The sequence below is a fragment of the Gorilla gorilla genome, chromosome 6, assembly GCF_029281585.2.
Source record: "Gorilla gorilla gorilla isolate KB3781 chromosome 6, NHGRI_mGorGor1-v2.1_pri, whole genome shotgun sequence".
NCBI lineage: Eukaryota > Metazoa > Chordata > Mammalia > Primates > Hominidae > Gorilla > Gorilla gorilla.
This window is the reverse complement of record NC_073230.2, coordinates 42,099,925-42,113,870: the sequence shown is the minus strand read 5'-3', so window position 1 is coordinate 42,113,870 and position 13,946 is coordinate 42,099,925. Positions and strand designations below refer to the sequence as shown.

Here is a 13,946-nt window from a genome sequence, read left to right as displayed (position 1 = left end):
ATCAATATTTTGAGCTCTTTACCTGATATTTCAAATATTTCATCTTGGTTAGAATCCATTACTGGAGAGTTAGTGTGATCCTTTGGGGGTGTTGTAGCACTCTATTTTATTCATACTTTCCGAGTTATTTCTCTGGTTCCTTCTCATCCAGATAAGCTATCTCTTCTTAATTTTTTTAAATTTGCTTTTATTTGGATGTGACTTTTTTCCTCATCTGAGGAGATGTCTATAGTTTATGTTGTGTAAGGTCCTTTGGATTTGGTTCTGGGTGCTTTCAGTGGCAACGAGTCTGTATAAGCGTTTCTTGGTAATGGGTAGTCTTTGTATGGTGGCTTTCCCAAATGCTGGTTGTAGTAGCCATGTACTGGGTATGTAAGGAGGCTCACTGCCTCCTATAAGACTGGGTGGCAGAGGTCTCAGGAGGCTTATTAAATTTTCCAGTGCTGTGCAGTTATGTCATCAGATTTCTTTTCTTTTCCTTTTTTTTTAAATTTTTTTTAGAGACAGGGTCCCACTTTGTTACCCAGACGGGAGTGCAGTGGCATGATCTTGGCTCACTGCTGCCTTGACCTTCTGGGCACCAATAATTCTCCCACCTCAGCCTCCCTGGCAACTGGGACTACAGGTGTGCACCACCATGCCTGGCTAATTTTAAAAATTTTTTGCAGAGATGGGGGTCTCACTATGTTGCCCAGGTTGGTTACGAATTCCTAAGCTCAGGTGATTTGCCGGCCTTAGCCTCCCAAAGTGCTGGGACTACAGGCATAAACCACCATGCCCTGCCTAGATTTCTTTCTTTCTTGTCTTTTCTTTTTTTTTTTTTTTTGAGACAGAGTCTGGCTCTGTCGTCCAGGCTGGAGTGCAGTGGCACAATCTCGGCTCACTGCAAGCTCCGCCTCCTGGGGTCATGCCATTCTCCTGCCTCAGCCTCCCGAGTAGCTGTGACTACAGGCATCCACCACCACACCCAGCTAATTTTTTGCATTTTTAGTAGAAATGGGGTTTCACCGTATTAGCCAGGATGGTCTCGATCTCCTGACCTTGTGATCTGCCCGCCTTGGCCTCCCAAAGTGCTGGGATTACAGGCGTGAGCCACTGTGCCTGGCCCCAGATTTCTTATTGTATTGTGCAGTTCAACCTCCAGGCCAGTAGGTGATGCTTATGGATAAAAGTTCAGCTGCAGCTGACTCAAATGGATATATACTTGATTCTTGTTTACTGGGAGAAGTTCTGCTGACTTGGGCAATGGGCTGATCTGTGAAATGCACAGCGGTCTGAGCTCCCTGCTTAGTTCTGGAGTGGGGGCCAAGATGGGTGGGCTAGACTAAGCAAGCTCTCCTACATTTCTCCCAATGGCAGGCAGAAGCATTAGCTCTGAGGCAGGGTCTGGTGGTCAGCTGCCAAGTGCCTGGAGATGTGCCTAGGCATAGAGTCTGGAAACCTCCACTGTCCCAAGTTCTCTGCACAGGAAGTGGGGGAAGCTTAAATTCCTAATCTAGAAGAGTTGGTGCTTCAAATGCCTGGAAATATGTCTGGGCATCGAGTGCAGAGAGCTTTGCTCTACCAAGATCTCTGCACGGAGGGGCAGGTCATGCTTCTAATTTAGACAATCAGGTGTGTCAAATGCCTGGAAATATGCCCCAGCCAGGTGGAGAGAGACCACTACTGCCACAGAGTTTTCCTGGGGAATGTAGGAGTAGCTCAAGCTCCTGATCTGGAGGAGCAGGTGCACCTCGAGTTGGGTGATATGTCTGGGGAAAGAGCAGAGAAACTGCAGCCACAACAAGGTCTTTGCATGGGAGGAAGAGATGGCTCAAACTCCTAGTCCATTGGGGCAGGTGTGTTAAATGGCTGGAATTACATCCAGGTGTGGAGTGGAGGAACTGCCACTACACCAAGTTCTTTGTGTGGAAAGGGAGTTCTTTGTGTGCTCAAGCTCCACTGTTAAGGGGGCAGGTGCACCAAAAGCCTGGAGATAGGACATTCAACCTTTAATCTTATTTTGTAGCTTCTAAACAGATGAGCAACAGTTATAAATTCTGTATCTTGATAATGCCAATAGATGGATCTCTTGTGCAACTCTTCATTATCTATTTTTCTCCTTGTTTTTCATCAATTATTGTATTTTTGCATTCCTAGTTATTTTTTAATCAAGTGCTGAACATTGTGCATGGAAAATTATAGTTAATTTGATGATGGGATAATGCCTTCTTCCTCCAAAGAAGATTTATTTTTGCACTGGCAGATGGTTTGTGTGCACGCAGAGGTAGATCATCTGATTTCATTCAGGTTTGGGGTTGTATTTAATTTTTTGGTGAGGGCTGGTCCATTTTTAGTTCACTCTTTACTTGTAGGTTGTATCTTTTCAGCAGTACCAATGGAAACCCTGGAATATTTATCAAAGCCAGTATGCTTTGGCAAATTAATTTTTGCCCCATCAGTCCAGTGAAACTGCCCAAAGCTCTACTCAGGTTTTCAGCCTTCCAGTTTCAGCTTTTAAATCAGCTAATACTTTAAGGGGATAGTGGTGTCAAATAATGTATTTATCTCATAAAATTTTCTGCTCTATGAAATCTTGGCCCCTCAAGTCTTAATTGTCTTTGGCAGCTATGTGATACCTTCTAACAAATGTTTAAATTTTGTCCAGCTTTTCTAATTATTGTAGGTAGGCGTATTGGCCTAAAACCAGTTCAAAATTTTTGCAAGCACAGCACATAATATATGATATGGTTTGACTCTATGTCCCCACCCAAAACTCACCTTGAATTGTAATAACCCCTATGTGTCAAGGGCAGGACCAGGTGGAGGTAATTGGATCATGAGGGCGGTTTCCCTATGCTGTTGTTGTGATAATGAGTGAGTCTCACAAGATCTGATGTTTTATAAGCATCTGGCATTCTCCCTGCTTGCCCTCACTCCACCTTGCTGCCTTGTGAAGAAGGTACCTGCTTCTCCTTTGCCTTCTGCCATGATTGTATTAATAAGTTTCCTCAGGTCTCCCTAGCAATGCAGAACTCTGAGTCAAGTAAACCTCTTTCCTTTATAAATTACCCAGTCTCGAGAATTTCTTCATAGCAGTGTGAGAACAGACTAATACAACATACTATTGAGTTATCACTGTATATCTTATGGTTTTATACAATTTAGAATAATTTATTTTTAGCCATGACATATGTAATATAAATATGAATGTGTATTTTTCTTTGTCTGTTTATCATTGTAACTAGTTCCAGGGTTCTTTTTTAGGGAGCAACTTCCTTTGTTAAAAAAAAAAAGCCTGATACTTGTTTTTTGGAAGTTGTGGGGTCTCTGAGATCATGGTTTGGTAGTGGTAAGAACAAAGCAAAACAAAAACAGAGGAAAGTATTAAAATTTTTTGGCACAAGATACTAGACATTTAGAAGAGAGAGCAGAATAGTGAGGCTGAAGCAAGGCAAAACTGAGACTTTTTTTTTTTTTTTGAGACGGAGTCTCACTCTGTCGCCCAGGCTGGAGTGCAGTGGCATGATCAAAATGAAACATTTCTGATGACAGCTGAATGTTCTGAGAAAATGAAATATTTGCTCTTAAGATATTTACTTTTCTGTGATACAATATCATTATATTACCTGAAATATTCAGAAAAGTCCTTTAAACAAAGAAAGTCATACTTTTGTGGATGATTTTAAAGAAAATAAAGGAAAAGAGGGTGCTTTGAGTGCCTCGTTAGGGACAGCATGAAACAACCACAAAAAAAGAGGAGCTCAGAAAGATGAGATACTGGTGAGAGAGAGCAAGAATTTAGTGGAAGGAGGAAGCAAGAAGCAAAAGAGAAGTAAAAATATAAATTCCACAGAATTTGAAGAAATCTTAAGGAGGACATTGACATATGATGGGGGACTCAAACCACATTTTTATATATGTCTCAAAGCACAGGGCCCCTCAGTTGATGCCTGGGTAACTTTTATATGCATACTCAAGACTCAGGTATGTATTCTCACCTCCTTTAACAAAGGATCTGTGATCATGCTAAAATGTGTATGAAGGAAATTTCAATAACATATAAATTCAATCTCAGACCATTGAGCTTCAATCTTAGACCTTTGGCAATGTTTTTCATTTCAGGAATTCTTCATTTAAAATGCTTCTGACCTGACCCCTAGAGTTTTTCTAGAAACAATTAACAAATAAAAACACTGTCTAGGAGATGTACATGAAATTAAGCCCAGATTAATACAACGATGATGAATTAGAATAGAACATACAACTTTTCTCTTTGATAATATGTAGTGAATTTTCAATTATCATTTGTTTATTGTTTATGAAAAAACTTTAAATTTCAAGCTGATATTCTTGCCACCTCTAAATCCTTTCATTCTGAAAGAATACATAGTTCCATACAACATGCATTACCACACTGTAATCGAAGAAGTATAATGAAAATAAGTTGTGGCATCCTCATCCAGGGATATTTGCCTCTAAGCATTTGCTGGATGATCCTAATTACCTCTACTTCTACAATTATAGGAGTGAAAAATTGGAGTTCTTGTTGGTAGGAAAGATTGAAGAAACTTTCCCCCATCCCAGGTTCCATCTTCAGAACTCTTGCTCCTTTTACCTTCTCTGTATTTTTCACTGGTGCCTTGGATGTTTACCCTGGCCACTGCAGCCCAACTCAAGCAGGTGGGCTTGTTATACTTTGTTAGAAAGAAAAAGGGGAATTTCAGGTACTAACAATGTATGGCTAAGATTCTCTTGTAAGTTACAGTGTCATATATTTTTGAAATATTATGGCTCAAGACTAAATTCCAAAGAGCTCAACTACCATTACTACAGCTGAGATAACAGTACAGGTTGAAATGTACCAAATAGCCCTTTCTGAAAGTCATTTACCATCACTCCTTGTAAGCATTTAATATTTAAATTTTTCCTTTTGCATTTTTTTTCTATAGTCTGATCCAAATTAAGCTAATATAACAGCCATCTTGCTCCCAGAGCTTAGGACTCCAAGCGTGGCTTATGCTGGACCTTCTGTGAATCTCATTTTCTCACTTTCTTTCTGGCCTGTAGAACAGGACTCTTTCCCTGGTTGTGTTTTTCTTTTCCTTTTGAACATGAGCTCTACTCATGTCTTTGGGGCCCTTACTTTCACAGATCATTTTCTTCCTTGAGAATATTTCACCATTCCGCTACTAGGTATGCTGTGCTCACTCTTCTACTGAATGGTCATTTCCAAAGTCTACACTTAAGCATCCCGATCCTTGAGATTATATTACTTCATTATACTACCCCCAGTAGTGGTGTTACACATCATTTGCATTTCAAAAGCAATGTCCACAGGCTTTAATCTGCAAAGTACTCAAGGCTTAACGTTAATAATTGAATAGAGATAGTGCTGGTACATTTTCTGGGATGTATTTCTTAAGCTTATAATGCAGGATGATATGGTAATATCACCTTAGTGAACTATGGAGGCTACTGTGTAAAAAAACAGGGAAACCCTATAGAACCATTTGGTGATACTGATAATGATATTTCCATAAGTGTAGTGAGTTACTTTTATAATGAAATCTTAGAGGCATTCATATGTGTTAAGTATGCCAGAGGAAATATTCAAACATAGGTTTTATATTCTTTCAGAAATTATTCCCAAATTGACCGATGCGTTACATTTTTTTTTTTGATAAAATTCATTAAAAGCAGGAAGCCATAGGGACTTCACATATAGCTTCCTGCCTCTCACTTGCATAGTTACTTACCTGTGATGGCCAGCTGAGTCACAAAGAAGGTCATTCTTGACTTCTTCTTTCTCCTCCATGTGGAAAAAAGCACAACGGAGTTTCCAACAATGGTAAAAACAAAGAGGACCCACAGAGTTATCAATTGCTCAGTCTGCAAGAAACAGAGAAAAATAAAACCAGTGTACCAGTGAGAACCGGGGTTCTTTACAGAATGCATGCCCCAGGCTGGATTTCTTCCTCCTAGCCCCATATCCCTACCTTTGGACGCTCTACTCTCAAGAAAACAATGACAAAATGGTCTTCATTTACACCAGCTGCAGAGTAAATTAATGCACCTTTTAAAAATCTTTTGGAAATATACGTCAAGAGACAAAAAGTTTGTATTCTTTGGTCAAGTAATTGTAACACTATGTGAAAAGTAGGTCAAGATGTGAAAAAGAACACCCCTGTCACAAAGATGTCCATATTTATTATAAAAAGAAATTAGAAATTGTTTAAAGATAATAGGGTAGCTAAGTAAATAAAGCACTTCAATTCAGTGAACTATTACAGCGTAGCTATTAACAATGACAACCATGAAGACTATGTAGCAATATTAAAAATACCTATAATATAATGGTAAGTGGGAAAACATGATAAAATCATATACTGGGTATGATTACAACTCTGTAAAATTATATACATAGTGAAAAGGCTGAAATACAGTAAAACGTTAAAAGCAGTCATATTAGGGTAGTGTAATTATGGGTTGTCTTTTGTTCATTTGACAGAATTTGACAGTAATATTAAAGTTCTACTGAAGAATGTTTCTGTGGTTTGAATGTGCCCTCCAAGGGTTTATATGTTGAAATTTAATCCCCAAAGCAATGGAGTTAAGGTAGAACCTTTAAGAAGTGACTAGGTCATGAAGGCTCTGCCCTCATGAATGGATTAATGTTGTTATTGTGGGAGTGGGTTAGTTATTGCAGGAGTGGGTTACTGATAAAGGAATGAGTTCAGTTCCCCTCCCTTGTCCCTCTCTCACCCTCTCACTTTCTGCCATGGAATGATGCAGCAAGAAAGCCCTCACCAGATACCAGCACCTTCCCAGACCCTGGCACTGTAGAAATAAATTACTTTTCTTTATAAATTACTCAGTCTTTGGTATTCTGTCATAGCAGCATGAAACAGATTAAGATAAATGATTAATTAGTAAAAAAGAAAAAAGCGGGAATGCTATGAATCTGACAGTCCTTCTAAGAAATATATATTTTTTTGAGACAGAGTCTCGCTCTGTCACCCAGGCTGGAGTGCAGTGGCATGATCTTAGCTCACTGCAAGCTCTGCCTCCCAGGTTCATGCCATTCTCCTGCCTCAGCCTCCCAAGTAGCTGGGACTACAGGCACCCACCACCACGCCCGGCTAATTTTTTTTATATTTTTTAGTAGACACGGGGTTTCACCGTGTTAGCCAGGATGGTCTCAATCTCCTGACCTAGTGATCCACCTGCCTCAGCCTCCCAAAGTGCTGGGATTATAGGTGTGAGCCACTGCACCTGGACTTATAAGAAATTTTTTATGAGCATCTTCATGAGTCCTACACTTTATCAATCTGATATTTAGGCTCTCCATCCTGGATTTACAGATCAGTTTCTGAGATCCTAGGTGGAGGTCAGGGCCTTGGAACTGCAGAACTGTGGAAATGAGGATAGGCATTGTGGTGACGTGGGGGGAGGATGAGGGCTGCACAACTAGAGTGGGAGGATGACAGGGTTGGAGAGCTCTGCAGATATATCGTGTCCAGCATACATATGTCACTTCCCACTTGGAGGCAGCATCTTTGCTCAGCTTCAAGCCACACACTTTTTCTCTGGTTCTTTGACGACTAGAGGGGTCATATCCTGCATAACTCATTTCTCTAGCAGTCTTGAAATGGGTGATAAAGCATCAAGAATAAAAACTAATTGTTATGCAAAGGAGTGTACTGAGTGGAGGGAGTGAATTTTTGTAAGAGAATTCTCCCCTTTGAGATAGATGGACAACAGTGCTGTCAGTAGCAGACACAGCAGGAGAGGCCTTTGATGTCATAGACTGACACTTTCCATTCAGGTGGTGTGCCAGCAGTGGGACATAAACAAGTAATTTGAATTTGGAGGACCTCTCTTAAAAAACACTGGAACAACTTGCAGACTAACCTAAGCAGCCAGGTGGTTTGGAAGTCTCCATCAGAAGGTCTCACTGACACCATGGTGCTGACAGATGAAACAGTTGAGGGACAGGGTTGGGGATAATGTGTCTATGTTCCTCAGATTGTTCTAATATAATATTCTATCAGGGAGGATGATGGTGCCCTGGGGGTGTCTAGGTTCAGGAAAGAGCCCATCAAGCAGGTGGCCTGGCAGGTAAGGTATGACAGAAGGCCATCAAATACTTTCGGTCTCTGGAATGAGCTTTGGTGTGAATGGCCCAGGGCAGTGCTGTGACACAGGTTCTGGGCCAGCCCTCCTGTGCCAAGCTCTTCAGTAGTTCTCTTTCTTCCCTATTCCTTGTTAACATTCTGAGTCTTCTAGGGAAGCACCCCAATTTTCCAGAAGCTTTTCCACCTGTGTAGCATGAGCTTGGCTATGAGCAGCTGCACATGGCAGAGGCCTTTGGAAAGTGCTTCTCAAAGTATGGTCCATGGCTAGGGTAATTATGTAACCTGGTTTGCCTAGGACAGTCCTAGTTGTCAACTGCTGTCCCAAGATAATTATTTAAATTGCCCTTTCTCTCTCAAAAACTGTCTTTGGTTGGATAGTCAATTATATAATCACCCTATCCATGGTTCCCAGTGAGTGGGCTCCAAATATCATAACGCAGTCTATATCAGTCCCTAAAGATGAATTACTCTCTCTCTCTCTCTCTCTCTCTCAGCTTTGAAAGATTTAGGGGATTTAGAGGTTTGGGTTAGTTCATGATGTGATATGGGGTCCCTGGAGACCTTTCCAGAACTGTGCTCATTGAATATGGCACTTCAACGCTAGAGTTAAAGGAGTTCACAGCTCTAGTGGGTCACCTATATCTACTTCCGCAACCCCATGCTGGAGGCTGAGATGGCCTCACCTTTCTGGCTAAGGCCACCCTACATGTCTTTGGCACTGCTAGGAGGCTGAGGAAGTGTTTCAGCACACTGTCCAGCTGGAAAAGAGGTGCTATCTATCTCTTCCACTGCTACTGTTCATCCACGTGGGAGAAGAAACTGAATCCACAAGGCCCTGCATACCTCTACTTACCTTGTAGTTGCTTGATGTTGCAACGTGTTCATGGATGTAGGGTGAAGGGTGTCCTGAGGTCAAAGTTAACAGCAGTTGACTGGAGCTAAAACTGTCAAAGGGGCAAAGTTCCATCCTCACCCCTGTGCCCAAAATGACAGGAAAATACAGCTGTGCATCAATCTTCTATGGCCCCTGCCAGCTGGAACCATCCTCCAGGAATGGGTAACCAAAAAGAATGTTGGCATTTCCCATCCTAGTAAAGGGAAGATTGAGACCCAACTCTCCCTCAGGTTGGGACTTGGTCTGGGGATGGAGGCAGGGCAGAACTTGAGCCTACAGAATGAAGAGCTGAAAGCGTCCCAAAGGATTGTGTCAAGAAGTGGAAGAAATCAAGAGTTTAGGACTATGCAGACGATCTGCCTGACACAAAATATACAACATAAAAAGTGCACAATATATATACATACACATTACTTAGTAATCGTAGAGTAAAAGCCCATGTAATTATTACCAACATCATTAAAAAAAAAAAACCTTTATCAATACCAGAAAGCCCTTCATGTGCCCCATGTAAAACTCTATTCTGTCTCTTCTAGAAATTACCTCTAACCTGATTTCTACTTATTTAATATTTACTGTTACCACTTATACATGTATCCAAAAAGAGTGCTGCCTGTTTTCCAGCTTTATAGAGTAGTTTTATGCTATGTGTTTCTTTTGTCTTGACTCTTTGGTTTATGATTGCAAGATTCGTTCTTGTGATTGCAAAGAGCTGCAGGTTTTTCATTTTTATTCATATATAGTACTCCATGGTGTGACCATGCTGCGATTTATTGATCCCATGTATTTGATAGACAATTGGGTGGTTTCCAGTTTGAAGCTATCAGAAACAATGCTATAGGGTACCCGTACTTTTTTTCTCTAGTACATATTCTAGGTATGGAAATGCTGGGACATGGGAGAAACAAATCTTAAACTTGACTAGGTTATGCCATGATGCTCTGTTTAGTGGTTCTGGGTAGCTTTACAGTTTTCTTCACATTTTTTATTCCTAAGTATTTTATATTTTAAATTTTCTGTTTTAAATGAGGTATTTCATTTACACCATTGTATTTCTCTAACTGGGTAATGTTGGTTTATATAAAAATAACTTACTTTCATATATGTACTTTGAAGCCAGCCAAGATATAAATTGTTTCACTAATCTTAATTGTCGTTTCATTAAGTCTTTTGTATTTTTAGTGGAGATTATCATATCGATGGCAAAGAATTTTCTTTCCGACTTTCAAAGATTATTTATATTTCCCATTTTTTTGCATTGGTTAGAAGTTTCAGAACAATGATGAGGTTATAATATGATAGAAGGCATTCTTGTTATGCGTAAAATCAATAAGGTTTTCTTTGGTGGTTTATCTATTATGGTCATATCATGTGAGCTTCGTAAATATTTGCTATGCAATTCTTTACGTAACATTTCTACAATTATTTTTATACTGTTGATGAATTATCTACATAAGATCAATTTTTGATATTTTTTGTCTCATTTGTGATCAATTTTAACATTTTGTATTTAGTATTAGGATTAGTTTATTTCTAACTAGTAGTAGCACCATTTCAGTTTATACTTATAAATAAAACTGTTGCATATTATTATTTAAATGATTTCTATACTAATTTTAAAGTTTACCTTTTATTACTAATAATTTTTGTTTACACATTTTAATGAAATATTTTTATTTGGCTTGTGATTTTATGTCTATTTCATCTTCAATTACATAACTTACAGTAAGTCCTCACTTATCATCATCAATAGGTTCTTGGAAACTGTGACTTTAAGTGAAACGAACTGGCAGGCCCAGAATAACATCATTTCCTTCAACATTATGCCATTGATAAGAAAAAGAAAAATCACTGGTTTTATTATGTGTAGTTTTGCTTAAAGTCACAGTTTCCGAGAACTTATCAAAACACCTGGATGATAAGTGAGGGCTTACTGTTCTTTTCTTACATAACTCTTTTTGCCTTGAACTATTTCCTAATATTAATTTTGCCATACTTGATTGAATCATATTTCTATTTTAATGGTATATCTTTGTTTATCTATATATTTCTAACTATGTTGTTTCATTTGCTACCAAGTATTTCTCCTGTAAGTAGAATATAATTTTTGTTTTTGACTTAAACTGAGAGTCTATTTTTAATAATGACACTGATTCATTGTAATTTATTGTGTAACTGATATGTAAGATCTTACAAGGTTTTTAAAGTTTGTTTTTGTATTTTAAAAATATTTTCTTTGTCATTCGTGTTTTTATTTCAATTTGTTCACTAGTAATTTGAAACAGTTATTCTCTTTTATCGCATGTTAACTTTAAAAAAATTTAAGACATTGAATGCTTAATTTTTAAGTAACCATTAAAAATCATTCAAATTTGACTTCACACTGAGAAATAAAATTAATTAAGAGGCTTTAAAACTATTTTATTTCCCCAACCCCAGGTTCTGTTAAAATAATCCGTGATTTTAAAATTTAGATTATTAGCATATTCTAGTATAACATACTTTTCTTTTCGGGAGATCATATTCTGCTTTCCATTGTTTACAGTGAAGTTTATAAGAATTTCTCTTTTTTTCTTTTTTCTTTTTTTTTTTTTTTGAGACAGAGTCTAGTTCTGTCACCCAGGCTGGAGTGCAGTGGCGCAATCTCGGCTCACTGCAAGCTCCGCCTGCCGGGTTCACGCCATTCTCCTACCTCAGCCTCCCGAGTAGATGGGACTACAGGCACCCACCACCACGCCCAGCTAATTTTTTGTATTTTTAGTAGAGACGGGGTTTCACTGTGTTAGCCAAGATGGTCTCGATCTCCTGACCTCATGATCCGCCCTCCTGGGCCTCCCAAAGTGCTGAGATTACAGATGTGAGCCACTGTGCCCGGCCACTATGTCCCTTTTCTTAATGCAATGTCCTTTCAAGCTCTGCTGAGAATACAAATAAGAGATTTTCCAAGATTTACTCCTGTTTCTTTTAGGGGATCTGTTTCATAAAGAGAAGTATGTTAATGCCTTAAAGCAATTTCTTCTTTAAAAATTGCAATTAGCTGGTCGTGGTGGTGCGTGCCTGTAGTCCTAGCTACTCGGGAGGCTGAGCCACGAGAATCGCTTGAACCCAGGAGGCGGAGGTTGCAGTGAGCTGAGATGGTGCCACTGCACTCCAGCCTGGAGACAGAAGGAGACTCTGTCAAAAAAAAAAAAAAAAAAAAAAAGAATTGCAAAGCCTTGTATCATATCCAGCATTTTTTCTGAGCCTGGATGGTGCTGGGGGATGGTTTATTTCTGCACTTCTCCAGAACTGTATCGGTCTCTGTTGAACTTTCATTCTTGGATGAAGAAGGAAGAGAAAAGTTAAAGCACTTGTGATGTTTCTTTGCCAGATCAGAAATCCACGTCTCCATGGTGGGAGAGGTGAGAACAATGTCTGGGAACAGCCAAAGAAGGAGGCAAGGGTGGAATGTGAGGAAGATAGTAGATACAGGACTGTTTTCCTTACTGAGGCTCTGTCTTCACTGGCACCATCCATGGCCTCGCCCAAGTTTTACTTAGCCAGCTGTCCACACTCCTTTAGCTGGGAGAAGGCACTGGCCAAAATCCTTTTTTGTGAGGTCTGCAGCATTCAGTAAACCTCCCACAGAAATTTGCTCACTGGAGATGGCCCCAGCCTCAGTGGATGGACTCTGAGGAGTGGAATCCCCTGGGACTGGTCTCTTCTCTACTGACCTCCCCAGGAAGGCCTTTACTTCCTGTCAGAGAGCAGACGAATCTGTCGGCCCCTCCCTCAGAATGTCTTACCTACTCTACACCTTGTGGACATTCCTCCAGTTTTCTAGCAGGTGGAAGGGAATAGGGAAGTCATCGACCTTCCCTATTTTCTACTTCTGATATGGAAGCCTTTTCAACTGAAATTACATTCTGATAGCCTTTTGGATGAGAATTGGAAAGAGGAAGAGAATAAAATCAGTAAACTCAGGGTAGTTTTGCATTGGAAGTCAACGTTACATTTTCAGACTATATCTCTCTTTCACGTTCTCCTTTCCTCATATAAATACAGGCAGGCCATGTTTCCAGAAAATCAATGCTGAAGTGAGTAAATGGTCTGCTTTTCACATAGAGCGTCGGCATTGATGATTCTGGCAGCAAAGTTCACATTTCCAGAAATGAAGTTTCTGCCTAATGGAAGAGGCTTCTGGTCCCCAGTGGGCAGAAAATGGCTGCTTTCTTCATCTTTGTAGAGTACAATCCGAGCCAAGGGATCCAGTCTTTTCAAAGTAGTCCCGGGGCTCAGATCTGCATTGCTGGAGTTCAGAGTGACAAACACTGCATATCAAATCACCCTGGTTTGATGTATCAGTGAATTGGAAATCATTCCCCGGTGCTGGTGAGTCAGTGATCCCTTGGACTGGGCTTTTGTTCTTGGACTATGCTTTGGGATGGTAAGTCCGAGGAGCTCTGTAAACAGGTTGGAGTCTATTTTCCTTTGATTGGCTGATGTCTCTAGGGCAGGCTGAGCAAATCCTGTAAATCAAACCCTCCCCACCTCCACATCTTTTGGAGTTTTCTGTTGGAAGATAATCTCACCTTACTTCATAGGCTTCAGAACACTTCCAGACATAGGAAGCCTCCCCGGGCAAATGCTTTTGGGGTCTTCCTAAGAGCCATGTTGATTTATCTGTTTATGAATTCATCTAACATCTATTAATTTCCTACTCTATGCCAGACACAGTGTAAGGTGTTGGTGCTACAAGAGAATAAAACAGGTAGAGTGTGTAAGTTATACTCAGTCAAATTTAAATCCTCTTTCACTGACTAGTACAAGGGTCATTAAGTATGAAAACACTCAGCTGCTTGCTCCTTTATTCGCAGCCGTACTATGCGTGCATGTCCCCCTCCCCACCCACAGGCACACAGAGACACACACAAATCCCAGGATAATCTGGAGAG

General features: G+C 40.0%; 1 protein-coding gene across 2 annotated transcripts in view; it reads right to left on the bottom strand.

Moving 5' to 3' along the window:
- The window catches only part of NPSR1 (neuropeptide S receptor 1), a 221,313-nt gene that overhangs the window by 189,142 nt on the left and 18,225 nt on the right, over positions 1 to 13,946 (bottom strand). For both annotated transcript variants that reach the window (XM_004045301.4, XM_004045300.5), the window contains exon 2: positions 5,739 to 5,871. In XM_004045301.4, the coding sequence (XP_004045349.2) occupies positions 5,739 to 5,871 (133 nt within the window). The remainder of the gene's footprint in view (positions 1 to 5,738; positions 5,872 to 13,946) is intronic.